The 24,022-nt window shown below is 54.6% G+C and overlaps 1 protein-coding gene across 6 annotated transcripts in view; it reads left to right on the top strand.

The window, feature by feature from the left end:
- GAS7 (growth arrest specific 7) overlaps positions 1 to 24,022 on the top strand; it is a 198,210-nt gene that overhangs the window by 164,872 nt on the left and 9,316 nt on the right. For all 6 annotated transcript variants that reach the window (XM_027625377.2, XM_027625376.2, XM_027625381.2 and 3 more), the window contains 6 exons: positions 4,045 to 4,134; positions 7,325 to 7,440; positions 9,474 to 9,548; positions 13,307 to 13,385; positions 19,297 to 19,425; positions 20,135 to 20,258. In XM_027625377.2, coding sequence (XP_027481178.2) covers positions 4,045 to 4,134; positions 7,325 to 7,440; positions 9,474 to 9,548; positions 13,307 to 13,385; positions 19,297 to 19,425; positions 20,135 to 20,258 — 613 coding nt within the window. The remainder of the gene's footprint in view (positions 1 to 4,044; positions 4,135 to 7,324; positions 7,441 to 9,473; positions 9,549 to 13,306; positions 13,386 to 19,296; positions 19,426 to 20,134; positions 20,259 to 24,022) is intronic.

Below are 24,022 nucleotides of genomic sequence, written 5' to 3'. Positions count from 1 at the left end.
TAGAGGTGAGCCCTTGGGGTCTTTTCTGCTTCCTCAGACCCTGTTGCTCTGACTCCTCCTCTTCCACACCCTCCCACATCAGCAAATTAAGAGCCAGCTGCCAGATAGGTGGGTGAAGGACCCAGCTCTGCGCTGGGCCAGGACTGGGGGCCACGGGGGATGCGCTCAGGACTCCCCACGTCAGCCCCCTCGAGTGGGTCGCAGGTGTGTTCAGCAGCTGTGATGTTATGGCCAGGGCCTTAAGTGGCGGTTGCAGCCCCCTTAGAACACCCCGGAGAGTTTCAGTGGGGGGGGGGCTGGGCTTCCCCTGTGCAGGGCGGCCCTGGCAGAGCCTCAGGGAAGAGAGGGGCTTACTCTGCGTATCTAAGGGTTGGAGAAAACAGTTGATGTCAGCGTGAAGATGTTACTGGTCGCGGACGGTGATCTCAGGAGGAGCGAGGGTGGGGGTGGCTCCGGAACTTCTCCCAAACAGTAGTCATTGAGAGGCATACCCCCTCTCCTGCTCCCTGTAGAGCACTCCTTCCTACCCGAGCCCCTGCCTTGGGTGGGGTGTGGAAGGTAGCGTGACAAGGGTTAACAACAGCCGGATTGCCTGACTTCAGACACGGACTCTCCCGTGACACACAAGCTGTGTGATCTTGCAGAACTTACTTAACCTCTCTGTGCCTTAGTTTGCTCCTCTGTAGAACGGGGATAATAATGGCACCTGCCTGGCGGGTAAAGCACTTAGGGCAATGGCTGGTATGTCATTAGCTCTTCTCGGAGCAGAAGGCAGTTCCTTAGCATGTCCCCCGTGTTTTCGGGGAGGAGAATGCCATCGAGGCTCGTGCTTTGCCCAGGGAGGCTTTGGGAAGAGGGCAGGCTTTGTCCTGGAGGTGGTGTTAACCTGGAAAATGTCCCCCAGGGGGGCACGGGAGTCCACACCTGGAGGTTTCCATGGGGAAAGCTTCCCCACTCGCTCATCTTTTCGGTTGGCTACTCTTCATGGTGGGGGGCGGTCCTGCACATGGTGGGATGCTTATCTCTACCTGCCAGGGACTATTAGCAGTGCCCTCTCCATTTTGTAACAAGCACAAATGTCTCCACATTTTGTAACAACCACAAATGTCTCCCGTTGGCCGTGCCAAATGCCCCCGGGTGGGGGTGGGGTGGTGAGAGAGCAAAATCGCCCCCAGGTCGACAGTAACTGAGCTCACTTCTTGGTGCTGGGAGGTCTCCCTGCACACTCTCTCCTGTTCCTCTGCTTATCCTTTCTGCTGCGTGGTTCGGAGCCACCATCACGACTCCCAGTCCCTGGGGAGGCTCCCTGGTGGCCGAGGTCCGTGTTCTTCCTCCAGAGAGCTCACCCCCCCAGCAGCCCAGTCAGGTCACTGTCCTGTTGGACATTTCTGGGGCTCCTGCGCCTGCAAGGTCCCCCTCTGGCCTCAGTTTAACTGCGTTCCCTTGCTGTGGGTGCATCCTCAGACCCCGGGCCCTTTTCCTCCCTGCAACCCTCTCTACCTCCCACCCGCTGTCTGCCTAACCCTCACCTGAAACTCGCTCAGATTCCTTTCCCCAAGCCCCAGGCCTTCCTGCGGTCCCAGCGCCCGTGCTTACCCCAGTGGTAGATTCATCCCAAAGTCGTGCAATCAACTTCTGTGCTTGTTTGCCTTCCTTGAGAGGCTACAAAACCGTTGAGGACAGAGACCATTCCGTCCGCCTCTGGCCTTTAGTCATTGCACCAAGAAACACTTTCAGGGCACTCCTCGGGGGCCGGTGCTTGCCAGGGAATAGGGAAACAGCAGGGAAAGGGTCTCCCTCCCCTCATGGAGCAGACAGTCTGGCCGATTAAACGGTCGTGAGAAGTGTAATTATAAATGTATGTGTGCAAAGTGCTGGAAAGATCTAGCATCGCGAGGGGCACGTGAGAAATGTTTGCATGCGTTCGGCGGACGAGCAAGCGTTCCTCTGAATAGCAGTGCGGTTGAGGTTTGAGCTCAGCTGTCAGCCCAGCCCGGATTCAGAGTCTAAGCTTCTGTGATCTTCCGTTTCCTCCTGTCAAATGAGGCCCAGGGTACCCAGCTCGTGGGGCTGCTGGGATGCTGACTGGGAATGTGCAAGGCTCCTGGTGGGGTGCCTGAGGGAAGGGCTCCCCAGGGATTCCCAGTGGTTACAGCTGCCTCCCCACCAGGGGGCTGGCGGGCGTGTAGTTCTCGGGCTGCCCACCAGGGGGTGCAGAGCTCGGAGGAGCCCTGGGGAAGTCCCTGTGGGCCCGCTGGGAGCAGACATCCCCAAACCAGAGCTGGTGGAGGCAGGGGGCGGGCACCCGGGGGTCCCTGGCCAGGCCATCTAAGGACCGGTGTCCCCTACAAAGTGGTAGATGCAATGACAAAGTGGTAGAGGATGGGTCTTTATCCTCCCCATCCCCCTCACCTCTAACCCCTGGTCTTTCCTACCCCTCCCTGCTTCCCTCTGCAGTGGGCATCTCGGCCCTTCCCGCCACCAGGCGTGTGTATCCCAGAGGAGGGGGCTCCTGTCCTGGGCTGGGACTTCTCCCGTGCTGTCCTTCCGGGACTGCAAGCGAGACCCGGGCCCCTGGCAGCCGGGGCAGGATGGGGGCCGATGCGTGTGCTACATATACTCAGCCGCCCGTGAGCCCCTGAACCCCAAGGTCAAGGCTGGGGGCCCCTGGGCCTGACTCCGCTTTGCCTTACACAGTGCTGTCATTCATTGACGTTGTCCTCGCTATTATTCCCATTAGCTTTGAATTACGTGCCAACATTTAAACATGGAGACGCTTCACACACTCATCCCAATTTTCAGCCTCTCTCGGGTTGTGTCACCTGACGGGCGACCCGCTGGACTCCTCCTGCTGGCTTGCCAACAGCTAGCAGGAGCCCAGAGGAATCTGCTCGTTGCACAGATCTCCGCAGACCCCACCCCTTCCCAAAGCGGAGGCCGGTCACCCTCACCGCAAACTGCAATTTCTGGGCAGGCGGGAATCTCACCCGTTTGCACGGCTGCCTCTCACATGAGAGTCTGAGGCCTCTGTCCAGAACCCCAGGGTTTTCTGCACAGTTCCCGCCTCGAACATCAGGCGGCTCCGCGGTGCGGCTTACGGACAAAGAACTCCAATGGACAGGCTCCGCAGGAGCGGTTCCTGGGCTTGAAGCGACACCAGCAAGAGCAGTGGTAAAACCATTTCCACCTGGCAGGGAAAGTTGGGACACCGTGAACATGCTTGGGCAGGAAAGTCTGAGACAGGCCCCAGGAATGTCTGCACTGCCCTCTCCTGGGCAAGGGCCAGCCCCAAGCACACACCCTGCGTGATCGCTTTCAACTCTCTTTGTAGAATACATATGGTGATTAAAACGCACATGGTAACGTCTCGGCCGAGTAGTTCCTTTCTCTGGAAGGAGGTGAGGTTATCAGCTTCCAGAAGTATTCTATAGATAAATAACCAAATGTGTACATATTTTCTCCTCTTCCTCTCTTTCTACACAGATGGAGGCATACTATAAATACTATTCTACATCTTGTTTTTTTTTTCTTCCCCACTTAATAATAGGACGTGCTGCACCTTCCATATTAACACATAAGAACTTTCTCCCGGTGTCTTCTGCTGCCCATGCAAATCCCAGAGATGCCCCCCTTCCCCGTCTCGTGCTCTGTTTAACCACTCCCCTGCTCATGGACAGTGGGGTTGTGTTTTTGCTGCTACAGATGGGTCTGAAAGACCGTGTGTGTGCATCATTGCACGCACACGCAGATACATCCGTGGGGCGTGCTTTTTGAATTGCAGTCACTGGTTTGGGGGCTCAGGTCGTGTGCGGTTTTGACAGATCTGTTACACTGCCCTTCAGAGTGTTGGGACCGGTTCCAGCCCCTCTGGGGTGGGTGTGAGTACTGTTGCTCCTCATTTGAAATGCGGGCCCCTGGAGCATCCCAGGACTTCAGTGCGCATTCTGGTCAACCTCAGTAATGCTGTGTTCCAGGGGCAGAGCCCTCCCAGCTGCTCCCAACCCCCCAGACAAGGCGTTTCCTTTCTTGTTCTGTGCCCTGCAGATAAACTGCGTGACGTTTCCACACCCAGACACGATGCTGGAACAGCAGCTATTGAAACCCACCGAGTGGAGCTATTGTGACTATTTCTGGGTAAGTGTGCCTCAGTTTCCCCCACCGTGTGACCATCCCCAACCCCGCCCTCCCCCCCTGAGGATCAGGAGTGGACACCCAGAAGGGCATGAAGGGTCTGGAGCTCAAAAAAGAGGGTCCTCTCCTGTTGAAACCTGGTGGTGGATTTAGGATCCAAGGCAGGAATTTAAGACCCTCTTTGGAGTCCAGATCATTCTCTAAATCTCAGAGAATCAACAGGATTTTCATTCAGGGCAACACGGAAACCCCGGACAGGATGCAGATAAGCAAAAGGGTCACTTCTTGGCTGCTCGGTAAGGGCAAGAGCCTAAAGCCAACTTCAGTGGAGGTGCCTGGGCAGGCTCAGTTGGTTAAGCGTCCCAACTCTGATCTCCACTCAGGTCTCGATCTCAGGCTCGTGAGTTCAAGCCTCGCATTGGATTCCAGGCTGGGGGTGGAGCCTACTTAAAAAGAAACAAACAAACGGATAAGATGGTACATTTTATCTTATGTGTATTTTCCCACAATTAAATAAGTATCTTTTGACAAATGCACAGCCCACCTGCGCAGAAACTCTAGGAATAGCCCTTGGCGTACTCATTTAAAGTCAGCAGTGACTTTAAAAGTGAGATCACCTCATTCTGGATTCACATAGTGCTGATGGTTGCTCAACCTTGTGAACATACTAAAAACCACTGACTTGTACACTTTAGGAGAAAAACAACAACTTTTGCAGGGACCCCGAGGAACAATAAATAAACAGAATAAAAGCTGTTTGTTTCCCCACCGTGCAGAATGGATTGCTACCCGTTTTTAGATTTGCTAGCCAAGCACCAGACAGAAGTGCTGTGTTCTGTTGACAAGTCACTTGCGTCCTCGAAGATACCCAGCGATTCCTGTTGGCCCTGCTGGTATTTCTTCCTGGTCTTGGGGGGATCTGTGCAGGGAGCAAACATCGTGAGGAAGGTTCTCTCGGGCGGCAGAGGTCAGAGTGTACAAGACCCTGTAGGCCCTGTGAGTACACTGGGGTTCCCTCTGTTTGCAGTAGAAAGCTGTTGGAATAGGATGTGATGTGGTTCAGAAGCATCATGCGGGGAGGGCTGTGAGCGGGTGGGGGTGGACATCAGCAGCAGGTGCAGGAGTTAAAGAAGGATGGTGGCCGCCACAGAGATGAGAAGTGGCTGAGATTACAGATGTCATTCCTAAAGAGGGGTGCGGGAAACAGAGCATTCAGGGGAGACTAGCTGGTGCCCTGGGAATGCACACCCCAGGAGCTGGAGGTCAGGGTGCATGGGATTTCACGAGGGGGCATTGGGGAGCCTTTGGGCCCCGCCACTGGTCGGCATCTAAGAGAGCGATGTTTGTGCACCCCTGTCCTCATTCAGGCTCTGCCGGGATCTGCTACTTACTCTGGGTTTTATTTTCCTGACCACCACCTCTTCCTCTGACAGAATCTCCCTGCTGACACAGTCATTCAAGCCCACCGTTTCTGGCTGGTTTTCCTGAGTGTGGATACATGACTCGGCACATCCATCCTTTGTGGGAGGCAGACTGGGGCTCCGTATTCTGGGGGATTTTTCTTTTGCTTTTATCAAGGTTGTAGCATTTACGTGATGAAGTGCACAGATCTTAAAAATACCTGGAGAAGTTTTTAATTGGCCAGAGCAGCTGTGCCATGACTTGGTGTGTCCCGTGGGGTAGTGATCTCCCTGTCACAAGAGGTATTAGCAGCGTGGCCCAGTGGGCTTTGTGTCAGGACAGCTGAGGAAAGGGAATCCCTTGTTGGGGTGGGGGGAGTTGGCGGGGGATGTCCGTAAACTTTTCAAATGCTTGATGATAGGAAGTGGGGTTCTTTCTAGACATCACCTGCCCCTTTCTGAAATTTCCAAAATTCGCTTTTCCTAAAACGTCTGCTCTAGAAGTGTTCTTAGAGAGGCAACCCAGTCCTATTGCAAAGGGGGGAGCTAGGGGGGCCACAGCATAGGATTGGAAAGGCCTGACTGTGTCACCCGGGGCTGAGCCGAGACAAGGATTAGGTCTTTTGGACCCTGGGACAGGGTCCTCACCGATGCACCTGTCTGAAATCAAAGGATGCATTTTTAACTCCCTCCATTAAGTACCAAAGCATCTGACTCTGGATTCTTGGTGGGGAAGGGCTGTAATGGGGGAGAACATAGCTTTAGGTGGGGTACCGGCCTGGGGCTGCGAAGTCTCTGAGAGCCGTGTGGGCAGACGCCGGGATGACTGTCCTGCAGGGAAGGCTGAACCTAGGGCTGCCGGGCAGGGAAGAGGTATTCAGATGTCCTGGAGGAAGTGCAGGCAAAACAAAAGAAAACATTCAATTTTGAAATTTTGAGAGTATTTGCTTGCAAAATGGATCCAGTACTGAGCTCCCATTTCATTGACTTGGCCATCTTCCCCGAGTCCTGATTTATTTAAAAGTTGACTAATATCAGATACCACTTACCGAGCATTTAGTGTCTGGCCAGCACTGTGCTAAGCCGTTTCCAGAGGCCGCTTATCCTGAAATGACCATAGGAGGTGGGCGCCAGTATTCCCCAGCTTCACAGATGAAGCTGCTCAGGCTTGGACCAAGTGGAGAGCTTGCCCGAGGCTTCCCAGCTGGGATGTCAACCCTGGCACCCTGCCCTTTTCCAGAACTCTGGCCTCCCTTCAGTCTGGTCTCGCCCGGACGCCCCCGTGGTCTTATGTGAATGTGTGTGAGAGGACACCACGGCCTGGCTGGTGCAGGGGGCTGCCAGGCGACGGGAGGGCTTACGGCTAGGGTCACCTGCCCCCAAGGCCACAGACTGTCCCAGCTCAGTGTCAGGCCACCAAGACTCCCTGGAGCTTCCAACCAGCCTCAGCAGCTACCTGGCTGGAAGTAGGAGGTGTTGGGCATCGGCAGCCTATACTCCTGGCCACTTGCCCTTTCTCCTCTTCTTTCCCAGGTTGGGAGAATCGAGGGCCATGGACGTGGGCGGGGGGCCGGTGTCAGTGGCTGCAGGGCTCAAGCGTCAAGACACGTGTGAAGGTGGGGGGCAGCCGGAGACACGAGGTGGGACAGTGGCCACGGCCTAGCTCTTGGACCGAGGTCCGCTCGCCAGGGGCGCACCCGGGTCCCTTCGGGGACCGCCTTCCCCACGCTCCGTTCCCTGCGGCTCTGGACACCCCTGTCTCCTAACCTCTCGTGCTTCTGTGTCCCTTCTAGGCTGATAAGAAGGACCCCCAAGGCAATGGCACGGTGGCTGGGTTTGAGCTCCTGCTTCAGAAGCAACTGAAGGGCAAGCAGATGCAGAAGGAAATGTCAGAATTCATCCGGGAGAGGTGAGTCCTGGGCCCCTCCCAGCTCCTTGGCCGCAGACCGCACCCCCCTTTGGCCCCTGAGCCTGAGGTTGGGGCGCGGCCGGGATGAGCACTGTGCCTGGTTAGCACCATGGGGAGTGTGAGGCTGGGGGCCCCAGCTGTGGTTCTCGGGACAAATCTAACCTGCAGATGTGTTGCTTTGACCTCTGTGGTACGTTTAAGGTTTGGTAGATTTTCCATTAAAAGCTGGCTCTCTGGCTTGTCTTGAGAAGGCCGAAAGTCTAGCAAGAAAGGCTCGCAGAACAATGGGCCGGAGCCAAGTGGCGGCCACCCCGTAGAAGTAGCACGAGGTCTGGTTTGCCACAGTCTCCGCCACTCCCTGCTGTCTCCCCACATAGACTGCTTAGCTCCTTGACTTACCTGCATGGCCCTCATTGGAAGCCCTGTCCCCATCATAACAAAAGAGGACAATGTTCATAAGGTAGTAATAATTCTTTGGCATTTTAAAGCACCTCCTCTTTTCCTTCGGAGGTCCATTTTTCTGTTTGTGTAATCAGATCTCTATCTAATGAGCCATTACGCTGGTAGGGAGTGGAGAGGATGCGTAGCTCAGGTGCGTGCTAATAGTGGTATAAAGCAGGTGGGTAGGAAAAATGGTCATAGAGTCAGAGTTTGAACACACGTATGGTGTTGTCCTTTCATAAAAATGTCATGTGAGCAGATAAATGGGATCTGCCACCTGAGAACACATTGGCCTTCCGTGGGCCACGCAGACTCTTCTCGGGAGGCCTTCCCGAGCCGGGACAGGTGAGAGCGGAGGTGGAGTGTGCTGGGGCCGGGGCGTTCGCCGTGGCCCCTGTGTAGGGCAGCTGGGCAGGGCCCGGAGGGGATGCCGGTGCTCTCTCCAGAGACAGGCCGGCCGTGTGCCTGGCGTGTGCGGTTGGCATCAAGGAGTTTTGGAGGTGTGAAGCTAGGAGCGCTTGGATCTGCTTTCCAGAGAGACGTGTTGGCCGCGGGCTGGGGGCTGCACACTGGCCGCCCAGGTCACCCTGGGGAGGGCGGAGCGATGGCAAGGGGGTGACGGAGGGACCCGGCCAGAGGTGGCGATGAGGGCAGAGCGAGAGAGGGAACGTGGCCGTGGGTCTCTCAGGGCAAAGCAGAAAATAAATCTTAGAACGATGCCAGGGGGCTCCGTCAGGCCCCCCGTTCCGTATCACTGCACCCGTGGGCCATCAGCTTCCCAGCGGCCAGGAACAGGTGCTGCAGCCCCCGGAGTATCTCTAGGGCCTTCCCGTTTGCTGAGTGATGGGCCTGGGGCTTCAAAGTGGTGGCCCTGGGTGTCCCAGCATGCCCCAGAGGACCAGGAAGGCGGTGAGCATTGCCTTTGACAAGACTCGAACATGATGTGCCGGATAATACAGAACACTCCCCCAGAGGGTTGCCTGGAAAGTGTGTCAAGGGCCCGCCTGCTGGAGGCAAAATCCAAGGCCACTTCCCTCTCTAGGGAAATGGAATCAGTCCCAGCTCTGGGCACTGCCTGGTTTCCATGGAAATACTTGTGTCCTGCTGGCTTGACAGTTGGAGGCATGGGGAGGGGGGAGGGAGGCGGGGAGGCCGCGGGGGAGGTGTTTTTCCTGCTTCCCAGGGGCTGTCACCACGTTGGAGGGTTGAGGCCCCGAGTGCTGGGGCCGGAAGGGAGGCAGCCCCGGGTGTCCCGATGGTCCATCATGAGTTACGTCTTGGTCTACAGGCCTCCCGTGTGTCCAGCCCTGGACTAGGAGCTGAGTGTGAATGAGAGCACTTCTTCCCGGCCCTGGGAGACAGGTGGAAATACCCCTTTACAGGTGAAAAGACAGAGATTCACATAAGTTCGTCCAACCAACGAAGACTTTTTAAGCACCTGCTGTGTGTTGGGTGCACAGACAAGGGCCTCGACCTCTAAGGGCGTGTGGTCTAGTAGGTTCCTTTTCCACGATCCGTAAGCGCTAGGACTGCAGGTCAGACCCACGGCCTGGCGCTGGAGAGCTGACGTGTGGGGTTTTCTCCCTTTGCAGGATAAAGATCGAAGAGGAATACGCCAAAAACCTAGCTAAGCTCTCTCAGAACTCTCTGGCTGCTCAGGAGGAAGGGTGAGTGCAGAGGACGGTGACAGAAATGGGGAGGAACCGCAGGTGGGAAGGGCGGGGTTCCTCCTCACTGATCCCTGATGGCTGCCGTGGTCCGCTGAAATGGGGAAGTCTGCATAGGCCTGGCTCCAAGTGGGCACATCCACATTATTTTCTCTCTAGTGACCAAGGGCCTCCCACCCCCTCTGCCCTGTGCCCTGGTAGCTAGACACTGGCCCCCAGACACTCACCCAGTGCCCCTCTCTCTGAGAGCAGGCTGGTGGGACATTGGGTGGGAGAGGATTCTGGACCCAGGCCCTTGTTTAGAATCCTCTCCCATGGGCCCGAAGCCCAGGCTCCCCTCCCTCTCCAGCTGCAGTGGCCCAGACCTCCTTGGGTCTAGCCTGGGCTGGGGGAGGCTCAGCCCCACCCTCCCAACCACAGAGGGGTCCCTAGTGGTGGAAGACTTAAGGCTTCTCTGTTCATCTCTTGACAAAGACTTGCAGCCTGCCGTGGGAATGTAAAATGGTGCGGCCACCGTGGAAAACAATTTGGCAGTGCCTCAGAACACTAACCGGGATTACCGAACGGCCCAGCAATTCCGCTCGTAGGTTTAGACCCAGAAGAATTGAAAACAGATACTCAGACAAATACATGTGCCCACGTGTTCATAACAACACGATCCATGGTATCCAAAACGTGCCAACAACCCAAATGTCCATCAAGGGATGGGTGGATGAACAAATTGTGTCCGTCTGCACTGATACATGGATATGTGATGGAATATTATTTCGCCATAAATAGGGATCCGGTCCTGATCCAGGCTGCTATGTGGATGAACCTCAGAAACATTATCCTAAGTGGAAAAAGTGAGATGAAAAGGTTGCACTTGATAGGGTTCCATTTATATGAAATGTGCAGATAGGCAAACCCACGGAGGCAGAATGAGGTGGGTGGTTGGCCAGGGGAGCAGGCAATGGAGGGTAACAGCTTCATGGGCTCGGGGTTTCCTTTTTGGGGTGTATATTCATCTGCTTGGGCTGCTGCAACAGAATCCCATAGACCGGGCGGCTTCAACAACACGAATGTAATTTATCCTGGTTCTGGAGGCTGGGAGGTCCACGATCTCCTCTTGATTTGCAGGTGGCCGCCTTCTCCCTATGGTCTTCCCTCGGTGTGGAGAGAGAGCAGACTCTCTGGAGTCTCTTCTTACAAGGACGTGAATCCTACTGGATCAGGGCCTCACCCCATTTGACCACATTTGACCTTAATTACTTCCTTAGAGGCCCTATCTCCAAATAACAGCCACACTGAGGTGGGGGGCTTAGGGCTTCAACATGTAACTTTGGGGGGACACCACCATATGAATTTGGGGTGGGGGGCTTAGGGCTTCAACATGCGAATTTGGGAAGGACACATCATATGAATTTGGGGTGGGGGCTTAGGGCTTCAACATATGAATTTGGGGGCCCACACTGGGGTGCGGGGCTTAGGGCTTCCACGTATGAATTTGGGGGGTCCATAACGGCAATACAAATGTTTTGGACCGGGATAGAGGTGGTGGTTGCACAATATGGTGAATGTACTAAACGCCGTGGGATCGTTCTCTTTAAAACAATTAATTTTACATAACCTGAGTTTTGCCTCTGTCATAAAGATGACCAGACTCGGGAGGGGAGAGTTGAAAGGTCCCCCGAGGTCTTCTCCCCAGTGCCTCCCTCCCTCCGGGGCAGGCTGTGTTGGAACCCCTCCTGCAAGGGGAAATGAGCCCCGAGGATGGTGGATGTCCTGTCGTGGGTGGTTGTGGTCGTCGGAGGGCGGCGATGTTAAGTCCAAATCCCCCTGTGCGGCTTGAAGCCTTCAGGGGACAGGCCGTGCCAGCCCAGGGTGGCTTTGATTCAGGCCTCTCTGCGTGGGCTCGCCGTGCAGCCAAGAGGCCGCCCCTCTGTGGTTTGCCACTGACCCGGTGGCCCTTTTCTGCCCTGCACACTGGGCCCCAAGACAGCGGGTAGGAAGTGGGGGACATGGCCGGGGGGAGGTCACCCCTCCGCCCTGGCATGGAGGCTTTCCTGGACATCCCCCCGCCCTGCAAATGCAGTGTTGCTCTCGGATCTTCCGGTTTCCACCTCCTCGGCCTGGGCTGCTGCCAGGGACACTGCATCCTGCCAACAGGCTCAGCATATGCTCCCAGCTGCACGAGCCAGGCCTGTGCCACCACGCCATATACACACATGCACTTAACAGATCTGGGCAGCCCAGCACACGCTCGCCTCGCATGCATGGACGCCGTGCCCCTGCAACACGGTCGTGAACGTGCACCCCGTCGCGGCTGCATGCACACACTCGTCCCAGCAGGCTCCCTTGGGGTTTGTGAACACGGATGCCACACCCCCCCCCGACGTGCGGCCGTGCTGTTTTGCATTTGCACACAGCTTTGGACCTTAGCGGGGTGCACCTTGCAGGTTTCAAGCGCAGTGCTAGAGCCTAGAACCTCGGGGGAGCCTGGGAAGATGCTGGTGGCACGGGGCGGGGCATCGGGCGCTGCGCCCAAATTCCATTCGGGAGGGTATGTGCACTGCTTATTTATTCCATCTTCCGTTTCTCTCGCCTGCGTGGAAAGGAAATGGGATTTGGGCCCTTTTGAGCCCTTTTTTCGTTGGTAATGGTGACAGGGCGTGCATTTCGATTTGGCATGCCTCAGACCGCGTATTGCGATGGAAATATATCTCAGGTTTTATTTCTTTCATTAACCTCTCGCCAGATGAAAAAAATCTGTCTTCAAGTGAGAGAATTTCTAAATTGCTTTTTCTTCCCTAAGTTGCTTTTTTTTTTTTCTTTTCTAAATTGCCTTTTTTTCCCCCCTAAATTCCAGGGGGCCTGGAGTTCTGGGGTTGGGGGAGCAGGGGCGGACGGGGGAGTGTGCTCGCTCAGATGCACCCATGGGAGTGTTTGGAGCGGGGTCCGCCCACTTGTGAATGCCCAGCCTGGGGGCGGGGCCTTGGACCTTGTCCTGAGCCTGACACTGGGCTTCCTCTTTCCCCACGGCGGCACCCAGGTGACATTCTCAGGCCACTAAAGCTGCCCGGGACCAGTTACTGACCATGGCCCTGCTGACCGTAGCCTCACAGACTCAGCACCCCCCGGGGCCTTTTTGGCTTCCGAGCTCTGGATTGTAGGCTCGTGTGTAGCTTGGCTGCAGGGACAGACCTTCTCTGTTGGCCTTTTTTCGAGTTCCCCACCCCTGCTGGGCCTGCTTTTGCGTGGTGCCCGCTCTCACTGTAGATCTGTGATCCATCTTGAGATAATCCACGTGTATGGCATCAGGTTAGGGTCGAGGGTTCTTTCTTTTCCCCTGTGGGTATACTGACCATTTGTTGAGAAGACCATCCTCCGTCCCCCGCGGAGGTGCTTGGCAGGGGGCAGGGCTATGTGGCACCTTCTGTTTGCAAAGGGCTTCTCCCTGAAAAGGTGGCTGGCCTTCTTCCTCGATAGACCAGCAAGCCCTTGCACTGCCCATCTATGAACAGGGATGGGCGCCAGGGAGCATGGGGACAGTAACAGGCAGGTGTCCAGGCCCACCCTCCAGCTGCACCCCACCTTCCTCTCGCATCTCTCCCGGTTCTCTGAGTTTCCAGATGTTTCCCCAGCCTCTGCTACCACCGCCCCCCTCAGCTCCTGAGATCCTCAGCTCGGTTTGGGATGGCTCACGTGGAGACCCGCTGTCCGCCCAGGGAGGGGCCGAGATCTCCGATCTGGGTCTGACATTCTCCCTCGTATTGCAGCTCCTTGGGAGAAGCGTGGGCCCAGGTGAAAAAGAGCCTCGCGGATGAGGCAGAAGTCCATCTCAAGTTCTCCGCCAAGGTAAGCCGGCCCCGCTGCCTCTCTGGGTTGGCCCTGCACAGCCGTGTGCCGCTGAGCGGCTCGAGGTGGTCTCTCTGGTGTGTCCCGTCAGCCTCTTTCCGTGGTCCATGGTGTAGATTTCCAGTGCGGGGAAGAGAGGCACAAAAGCAGCCATCAGCCAGGGCGCCCACCGTCCCCACAAAGTAGCCTAAGGAGGTGTAAAAGTCCCTCAGCCGCTCGGAGAATCATAAAAGGTTCATAAGTGCTAGTAGTTATAAGTTTTTATTACCTTTGTTTTTAATATAATTTTACTAAGGGTAGATCATTGCATTTTCCACACTGGCCATCTTTAACAACCAACTCACAAAATTCCTACAAATTTATCATTCGGCTCTTCCTAGCCGCCCCGGCACATGTCTGTGAGGCCCCCACTGTCCTTCACTGGGCTTTCAGAGGACCTTGCGGGCATGTTCTATTTCTTCATGCTGTCGGGAGAGGCTAGCCTGGGCCACAGGGAGAATCTGTTGGTTTGGTTTGGTCTGTGACCTTGAGGACAGCATGGTTTCTGTCCTGTTCACTCTGCCCTTAGTACTCAGGGCAGTGTCTGGGGCACAGTAGATGCTCGATAAATGTTTTCCAAAGTAGTAAATGAACAGGGACAACTGAGTAGCTCCTTCCAACACCCCCGTCTTCTTAAGCCTACTTTTTCTCAGGATTTCTCCATGTTTCCAAATGACCCTCTCTTCCCCACTCCCTAGCTGGTATCTCCAAATTCCATCTCAGGCTCTCACCTACTCTTCAGGGGGAAAAAATAAACCCAGTGTCTAAATGAAATAATTCATACTAAAGTGTGCATGACTGATAGGGCTACCTTTTAAAGGAAGAGAGACCCCTTGAGAGTAGCACCATTCTCAGGGACCTTTGTCTCCTGGGTCCACGCTCTCCCCACTGTCCCCGGTCAGACACAGCAGTCCAACAGGGCACTTGGGCAAAGCACTTAAACTCTGAGCCCCTGTTTTGAAATTGGAGGGCACCCTGCCTCCTTAACTACCGTAGGAAGGTAGCATCTCCCAAAGGCGGCTGCTCCTCCCTGACTCCCACACTCTGAGCTCATGGTTCCATCTGTTCTCCAGAGCTTTCCTCACCTGAATCGCCGTTCTGGGCTTTGGGGTCCCCATGGCATGTGCGCTGTTGGAGGACAGGAATCCAGCTTTGTACAAGTCTCACCACCCCGTCCCGTGATGGGCCCCCCCCACCCTGCACACACAGGGCCCAAATGATTGGGACCCACGGAGCAGCTCTATAAAGATCTGGGGTGGGAGGAAGAAACAGTGCTGTTAGGAGCTCCCCGCTTCCGAAGGATGTTGGTGCCCCAAGATTGGGTTGACTGATGACTCAGCCATGAGTGAGACTTTCAGGGTTCACAGCGGGACCGTAACCCAGCCACCGAGCACTTTGCGGGAAACTGGCCGGTTGCGCGTGGGGAGGGGGCTCCATGAGGCGTTTTTTTCCTGCCTTGTGCAAAGCAGTGAGTTATTTTCAAGCCGCCGATTGGAGAGTGTTCCCTTCAGGCCTCCCTTCTCACGTCCTGACTCTGCCCTCTGTGGAGGCAGAAGCCTCCACTGATGGGGGAGGGGGACGGGGGAGGCTGCCCGTGTGCAGTAGAGCTGAGTCTGCAACCTCTGAAAGATCACCTGCTGGGTCCCCACGAAGCCTGGTGGCACCTGCTGCTCATCAGCATGACCCCCCGGTCTTGATTGTTTCCAGGGTGCTCAGCAGGTGCAGCTCAGGTCCCACTAATGAAGGGCTCCATCCCACAGGATGTCCGTTGCAAGTAGTGGGTTCTGAGGTTACCCACGCTTCTGTCTGATGTAGCTGCAAATCAGGAGCTCCCACGACACCCTCCTTCCGTTTGATAATTTGCTGAATGGCTCACAGAACTTAGGAAGACATGTACTTAGATTTAACCAGTTTATTCTACATTAAAGGACATCATAAAGGATACAGATGAACAGCCGGATGAAGGAGTACATAGGGCGAGGTCCAGAAGAGTCCTGAGCGCAAGAGCTGCTGTCCCCATGGAGTTGGGGTGCTCACCAACCCAAAAGCTCTCCAAACCCGATAATTTATAGATTTTTGTAGATCTTCATCACGTGGGCATGATTGCTTATTAACTCAATCTCCGGGTCCCCTTCCTTCCCCAGGGGATGGAGGAGAGGCGGAAAGTTTCAAGCTTCTAATCATGACTTGGGCTTTCTGGTGACCAGCCCCCATCCTGAAATTCTCCAGGAGACCACCAAGGTCACCTCATTAGAACCAAAGATGCTCCTGTCATCCTGGAAATGCCAAGGGATTGATTTAGGAGTTCTGTGTCAGGGACCGGGGTCAGAGACCAAATATTGGCACAAAAGATGCTCCTAGCCCCCCTACCACTTGGGAGATTACAATGTTTTCTGGAGTTCTGGCCGGGAGCCAGGGACAAAGGCCAAGGTACATATTTGTTGTATCAGGGTCTCCCAGTGTGTAAGCGTTCTAGAAGGTTCTGTGCAAGGAATAACTCCTTTGCCTTGGTTTTATCAGTTACCTTGCCAGTCAGCATCTGCATTTCACAAATGAGCCTCACAGAGAGGCTCCATCGCAGCTCATGGTCATGCAGCCTCAGGCTTTTGCTCTGGAGGAAGCAAAGGGCAAGAATCAGTCAAGTGGCGACTTGCCCCCCAGCCCAGACTTCTCTCTGGGCAGACCAGTGGCCTTTAAAGCACAGAGGACTTCACCATGTGGCTGATGGGGAGGACTTGTGACAAATGTTCAGAGCTTCTGATGCCCCCAGCCTGTCGTCAGTGTTGGCGGCCTTAGGGAACGAGAGTAGCAGCCCCGTGGGAGGACAGTGATTCCTCGAAGGCGAAGGGGCGCCGAGGATTTATTCATCTGCTGTGATTACATGGCTCCATATGCCTGAAACCCATTTTAGCGTCTGCTTCCAGAGGGCTCGTTGAAATCCCACTCTGAATGTTCTGTGTCGGGGGTGAGAGCTCCTTAAGAAATGCAATTTCGTCAGGGCAATCTTTCAGGCTTTGCTCATCTCCTGGTTCCAGCCGCCGTTCGTGGCGACAGGCTGTTAAAGAAATAAGATTTTGCTGTATGCAAAGGAAGTGAGACCTGGCTTCAGCTGGGGAAGGGAAAATAGAAAATTTCTTTCTGGTGGAAGAGAAATCTCATCATGCAGGAGAGGCCGTGCATGCAGACGGAAGATTTTAGGGAGACCGTGGGAGTCAAGAGACGTGAGTTTTCTATCAGTGCTCATTCCCTAAGAAGCTTTGTGACCTGGGGCGAGTCTTAGCATCTCTCGGCTTCCTTTTTTTTTTTTTTTTTCTTTTCCATGTGTAAAGTGAAGCGTTTGGACCAGATCAGTGGCTTGAAACTTCTTCGGCTGGGACCCCCGGTCACACATTTTCCATGGGTAGCCAGAACACGCAGGTGCCCGCACCCACGTAGCCACGTACAGATACGTACATGCATTGCCAAGACAAATGTTTCCCGAAGCCGCCCTTGTCCTTTTACCTAAAATGCACTCTGGTACTCTCTATTTCTCATCCAAAAGGGGGTCCTGACCCTACATTGACACTAAGCTGATTATACTACTCTCGGGCCCGCTCAGGAGGTCACAAGGACAAGCATCTGGGATGCCTTCTGTCCCTGGGCAAAGATGCTCAGCCATGAAGAACACGTAGAAAAAGACACCCAGCCCGTGTTCTTAAAGAAACAATTAGTCTTGGGGCGCCTGGGTGGCTCAGTCTTTAAGCGTCTGCCTTTGGCTCAGGTCGTGATCCCAGGGTCCTGGTGGCTCAGTCTTTTAAGGGTCTGCCTTTGGCTCAGGTCGTGATCCCAGGGTCCTGGTGGCTCAGTCTTTTAAGCGTCTGCCTTTGGCTCAGGTCGTGATCCCAGGGTCCTGGGATCGAGTCCTGCATCAGGCTCCCTGCTCGGCGGGAAGCCTGCTTCTCCCCCTCACACTCCCCCTGCTTGTGTTCCCTCTCTCGCTGTCTGTCTCTGTCAAATAAATAAAATAAAATCTTAAAAAGAAAAAAAAAAGAAACAATTAGTCTTTTAAAGACACTTAAGATACAGGAGAACCCATGTGTCTCTATCTATAGGATTGCATGCCTGTGACAACGAGTAGCATTATGTTTCCAAAAAGTCATCTGGAATCTGGGGGACACATTTTGGTGTATTGGCAGGTTCTTGGGCCCTTCCCCAGACCACAGAACCTGGGACTGGGGCCCAGGAATCCTGAATGTTGAAAAGACCCTCTGGGTAGCTCCCGGGCACATGGAAGTCTGGAAATCAACTCAATTCCTAGGAGGCCCTCGGGAAGCAGCCCCCGAGTTACCGAGTCAACAGGCTGAGTTCACCCTCATTAACCCCCCGATCAGGAGCAGTTTTCCACAGCAGCTAAGTGATGCGGCTTCTCCACCAACATCTGACCTATATGGGAAAGGGACCTGCGTGCTCTGGCAGCTCCCAAGTGTGTAGCATCCTGCAGGTTGCCACCAGGTGGGGGTGTTTTCCTATGCAAGGCACTTCTAGGGGCTCGGAAAATAGGAGGCATTAACAACTCACATCAGGGGGAGGGGGGTGTTGGTTGGCTTGCGCTCTATTAGCCTTTGAAGGTCATCCAACAACAAAAGGTGTCCACTTCTCTCCCAGGCATCGGACACTGAAGATTTTGTCATTCACCCAGGTAGTCAAAGGGGCACCCACCCCGCACCGGCTCTGACCAATGCTGTGGACATGGCAGGGCAAAGCCAGAGGGGCCTCTGCCCTCTCGGAGAGCAGGAGCTCACAGTCACTTGTATTTGGTGGTTTAGAACTACAAACACTGAAGTCCTGGGGTCTCCAGAGAAAAAGATAAATGTAGCAAGAGCCTAGTGAGGAGGAAGAGAGAGAAGTCCTAGAACCCGTGTTGGGAGGTCCTGTGTTCAGGAAAGTTCAGGTGTGTTTCCCAAAGGCGCTTTGGGGACAAGTGCGGGCCGAGGGGCCCTGGAAGGCTGTCAGGGGGTCCATAGGCTGAGTTGGGGGGCTCCGGGAGGCTGAGTCGGGGGGCTGCAGGAGGCAGAGTCGGGGGGCTCCGGGAGGCTGAGTCGGGCTCCGGGAGGCTGAGTCTGAGAGCCCAAGTCAGCTGGGCTCTGGGCTGCTCATCTGGCTCTGACCTCAGCAGGTCCACACTGATCTGTAAAAACTCTCCTTCAAAAGGGAGTGGAGTAGGGAAAAGAGAAAGCATACAAGAGAAGGAAAGAGGTTGAAAAACCAGCGCCTCTCTGGCTCTCAGAGTACAAGACCGGTTCCCTCGGGGCGGAGGGAAGGTGTACCTGCTTCTCCCGGCCTCTGCGGTTCCCTCCATGGCTTCCTTGAGCTTTGGGCCATGTCCAGACCATTCTTGTAGCCTCGGGCACTGGCCCATAGCAGATGTGCAGCGAATAGAACTGACCTGAGCTCATCTAATGAAATGGCAAGCCTGTGGCAGTCACTGTGCTCAGTGCTTGGGGATCGTGGAGATGGTGGCTTGGTTTCTGCCCCCAGAAAAATCCCAGTTTGGGGAAAGTAAGCAACGTCAGCTTGGGACGTGAGTAAAGTCCTGTGAGCGGCTACGGGCGCCTGGGGGAGGCAGGAGGGCAGCCGACGGAGGGCTCAGAAAGGCTTGGGCACCAAGCCCTCAGTCCGTTGCTGCGAATCCTGGGGTCTAGCCAGCTAAGGTGACCCCCCCCCAGCCTGAGACCTGACGTGTGGCCGCTTGTGACTTCCCTCCTGTCAGCTGGGCCAGGCCTCTGCCCCCCGCCCCATGCTCACCCGTGGAGTGGGGGGCAATGCCCCTCCCTCCTCTCGCCGCCAACGCCCCGGGGTCCTGAGCATGTCCCCCCCACCCCCCGCCCAACAGCTGCACAGCGAGGTGGAGAAGCCCCTGATGAATTTCCGAGAAAACTTCAAGAAAGACATGAAGAAGTGTGACCACCACATCGCGGACCTCCGCAAGCAGCTGGTCAGCCGCTACGCCGCGGTGGAGAAGGTGAGGGCCCTGGGAGGCCGGGCCTGCTGGCGTGGGGTGGGCCGGGCCCCAGCAGGGCTCCGGTGCCAGGGCAGAGGCCTCTGTCCCTGTGTGGCTGGGTTGGGCTGGGGGGGCTGCGTGCCAGCCTCCAGCCCACACCGGAAGACCCCCCCCCCCAGCCCCGGCCCCCCGGCCCCCCGGCCCCAGCCCCGGGCAAAGGGCAGGCAGCAGCTGCTTCCCCAGGGCACTCGGGTCACTGCCGGAGGGCCAGTGGGAGATAGAGTGGGGCCCCCGGGTGGGAGATGAGGTATACCACGCTTCTGTGGGTTCTGTGGGACGGCCTGCCGGCCCATGTGCTGGTCCACACGTGGCCCTTGATCCGGACCCCACTGGGCAGATTCCCTCCTGACGGAGTCACCCCCCTGCCAGAGGCCTGGGAGGTCCGACCTGGCTGGGAGCTGTTGCTGACCCCAGTGCCGTGGGGAGGGGTACAGGACGGGGGGGGGGGCGCATACAGCACCTGGCCCGCTGCTGCCACCGAGGGCCCCTCTGGCCCTGGAATGGGGTGGCTGGTGCCGCCATCTGCTCAGCACTGCTGGGGAAAAAGATCCACGAACACGGGGAGAAGAGAGGCCTCTTACCCAGTAAAGGGGAGGCCGGGCCACATAACTCGCGGGGCCCTCCCGGCTCGGAGCCGCGTGAGCAGCTTCCCTGTGTCGTTGGACCCCAGGCCCGGAAGGCCCTCACGGAACGGCAGAGAGACCTGGAGATGAAGACCCAGCAGCTGGAGATCAAGCTGAGCAACAAGACGGAGGAGGACATCAAGAAGGCGCGGAGGAAGTCCACGCAGGCTGGTGAGTGTGGTCATGGGCGCCCTGCCTCTCTCCTCACCCGGGCCTCGGAGGCACAGAACGGGGAGGCCTGCAAGGTGGGGTGCCCAGGGAGGTGCATCCCAAGGACCAGGCTGGGGTGGGGGGCTGTGGTGCTGTGTCCAGGCCCTACTGGGGGGCGGGGTGGGGGGGGGCGCTGCCCTGGACCTCGGGTCAGGAGGTGGACAAACTCCTCTACGCGCCCAGGACTCAGGGCTCTGTCCCTGCGAGGAGCCCGTAGGAGAAGTACAGGCCCCACCTGCCCACCCAGCGGTGCCACCACCCCACCACGTGATGCTCCCAGGGCGGCCTCTGGTGATCTGGGGCCCCTGCCACCTCCCCCCGCCCCCGAGTCCGACATTTTGTTCTGTGAAAGAACCAGATTTCAGATTCTCTCACAAAGATTTCCCCCCAGTGAGTTGGTTTCTGCTTCCACCTTGTGGTGAAAATTAGCCGATGCACAAGGAGGGGGAGAAAGGCCCGTTAGAACCAGTACAAAAACTTAGTCCTATTTCTTCAGAAGGTCCCAATTTGAAGGGCACGCTATTTATTGCTTTCTGGGATTAAAGCATGTGCTGTCATTAGGCTTTGGATCGGGTGGTCTCCTGAGTCCTTCTCACCTGAATTTCTGGTGAACCTGGCACAGTTAAACTCGTTACAGAACAAAAGAGCCACCGTCCGGATGTGACGATACAGTGGTGTAGAAATACTCAGAAAACAGTGTAACACAAACGCAACATTTGATTGAAAGATCTTATGATGCATGGTGATAACCAGATCCAGCAATGGAAGGCATAATACACTTACCCGGGGACTGGGAAGGGAAACCCAGGACGGGGAGAGCCTGTTTATGTTCGTTCAATTTATTTATTTTAAAAATAAAGTTATATTGCTGCTTGGCAAAAAAAAATTGTAACCAGCACGTAAGAATATAAAATTTGATTCACTGGATCATAATCGCCATCAACATTTCCTAGTGTTTGAATTCTTAAAAACGTTTCTTAATATTTAAATGTATACACATTAGATCATCTTCTATTTTATGTCCTGAATGTATATTTTTACTGATAGATCTTAGAGATAGCTCTGATCCGTCACCTATACGTTGGTTTGCCCATCTATTCCCGCGCATAAGGTTTTTTAAATGGTTGAATGGCGTCCACGTGTGCAATTGGACCCGAATTTATTTCTTGACCCCCCTGATTGACTTTTTGTAGGACTTTGAGATTGTCGGTGGGTGTTCAGCGATGTTGTCACCGTAACTGTGTGTATATGAGGTTCAGTCTGCGGGGGGAGAGAACGTAGATGTGAGTTTCTGGGTCTGAGCGTTGTGCTGGTTTGGATGGCTGCTTCCAAACTGCTCTCCAGAGAGGCGTGTCCACCAGGGGCACATAAGGATGCCCGTTCCCTAAACTCTGGTCAGCACTGCGTGAGATCAGACTTTGACATCCTAGCTGTCTGATGAGAAACACTATTTTGTTGGCAATTCACGTTTCTTTTTTGAGTGAATTTGAGCTTTTTAAAAATAGACCTCTGTATGTCCTCTGTGACTTTTTTCTGTGAACTGAGGAACTCCTGTCCGCTCCCCTGGTTTCTCTTATTCTGATGGATTGATGGGCAAAGATTAATTATATGTCAGGAAAATTAACCTTCTATGGTTTGAACTGAAAATAATTTTCCTAGGTTGCCGTTTATCATTTAACTTTTTTTTTCTTTCTATTTCTTTCTTTTCTCTCTCTCTCTGGCTTGTTTTCTTCTTGAGGTTTTTTGTTTTTTTGTTTTTTTATTTTTTTGTAGAACCATCTTTTCCCCTTACAAGTTCTGGGTTTTGTGGCTGGCTTAGAAAGACTTTTCCTTTCTCGATAGATATTTTTTAAATCCCTTTTTTCTTTGGCCCCAGATTTAAGAAATAAACACATACATATTTGACCCACCGGGTGTTTATTTGAACTCACACCACCGCTTTTTACCATGTTCCTCAAGTTCTGACTTTTTTTGTGTTTTCATTTCTCTCATGTTGTAGATACTTTTTCAAATATTCTGTTTCTTTCACATTCTAGATAATCTTGCTATTTGCAGTTTCTAGCCAATTTCAGCCAAATTCAGAAGAATGTTACATTTTCACCAGCTAGAGCTCTACCACCTTTGCTTTCTGGTCTTGCTGTTTGTGTCTCAGTTTGTTGCGTGGCCATCAAATAATACGGTCTCTTATCCCTGCAGTTTGGATACAGTGATGGAAGTGACTCGTCCTTGTCATTGGACCTAACCGTGAAAAATTCTACCTTTCCCAAACCCTTTCTCTGTGTCGGGCCCCCGGCCCCATGCCTCAGAGTGTCCCCGTCCAAGCCCCCAGTCCTCCTGCAGGGGGGTATTTCTGTACCTTTCGGGGGTGAGGAAGCAGATGAATGACAGATGGTGACAGACAGGGGTCAGAGAGTCCCGGAGCGCTGGGGCCCAGAATTCCATTGTCTCTTCTTCCAAAGACACTGCTTGTCCCCATGTTGCTGGATGGCCCGTTACCCAGAAGATGCCCGCTCTCTTTCCCTCGCTCTGTCCCTCCCTCCCTCTTCCTCCCTCATCTTTCCCAAAATCGCTAGAAGGGAGCGCCTCTGGATCCTTCAGGGGGCTTGATCACAAGCACTAGGCACGTAGGGACTTACTTAATCTTCCCCATGACTCCAAGAAGATACCGTTGCTCTCCCATTGTATAGGTGATGAGCCTGAGGCACAGGCAGGTTAACTGACTTGTCCACGATCGCACAGCTCCTAGACTGTGGAGCTGGTGGGACAGCCCAGATATTCTGGGTCCAGAACCCGCGTCTTTAATTCGTTCTGTTCAGAAAGGTACCCTCGGGCTGGCTCCAGGGAGAGAAAGACACCGTCTCCTTCAGCTACCCGATTTTCTGATGTGGCAGGAGATCCCAAAGCACGTTCTCAAGATCGGGAGATCAGGATCGACAAAGAGGGCTGTGGGAGTTTGAGTATCGTAGGTTTGTAGGGTGACATGCTGACTGCCCCCCTCATCGGTCAGGCACAGGCTCCTGGTGGGAATGTGTTTGCAGGGAGGTAGGTACTTTCTTCAGGTCATTCCTTCTTGGGGTCAGGGACCCATTCGCTGGTGATGGATCTGGAGCCCTTGGTTGGGTTCTGTTCCTCAGGCTCATCTCCCGGCTAGCGGTGTAGTTCAGTGGAGCGGGTTGCTGAGCCGAGCCCTGGGCCACGTGGACATGAGTCTCCCCGATTTCTTCATTTCCATTTCAGAATACACATGAGCCAAGGGATGTGGTTAGAGGAATAACTTGGAGTCCGCTGGAATTACTAGGTTTACAGTGAATCGGTTAGCTTGGGGGGTTGGCTCATGAGTTTTTCCCATCCAGAACACAGACCATGATTCCTTCCTGTCTCTGGAACCCTGTGGTGATCAGAAAACCAAGGTTCTTGGTGCTGGTACACTTTAGTAATGCTTGCAGCTGTTGTATGGTTTGTTTTCTTTCTAATTACAAAATGTTTCAAATGTCCCTGCCATTCCTGAAAATAACATACCAGGCATCATGATTGAAAAATTAGGTTTGCTTCACATCTCTCTTTTGTGAAATTAAATCTTTTGGGAAGAGCTCATGCCCTCCCGCCCATCGTCTGTTTCCCAAAGTGGCCACTGTCCGGGATTGGTGTGCAGCGCCCCAGTGTGTGTGAGTGAGCCACAAACCATCAGACACACTATTTTGTGTTTCGGAATTACGTTCTGGCAC

The sequence above is a fragment of the Zalophus californianus genome, chromosome 16, assembly GCF_009762305.2.
Source record: "Zalophus californianus isolate mZalCal1 chromosome 16, mZalCal1.pri.v2, whole genome shotgun sequence".
Taxonomy (NCBI): domain Eukaryota; kingdom Metazoa; phylum Chordata; class Mammalia; order Carnivora; family Otariidae; genus Zalophus; species Zalophus californianus.
Note: the sequence above shows the minus strand (reverse complement) of the source record. Positions and strands in the feature narration are given on the sequence as shown.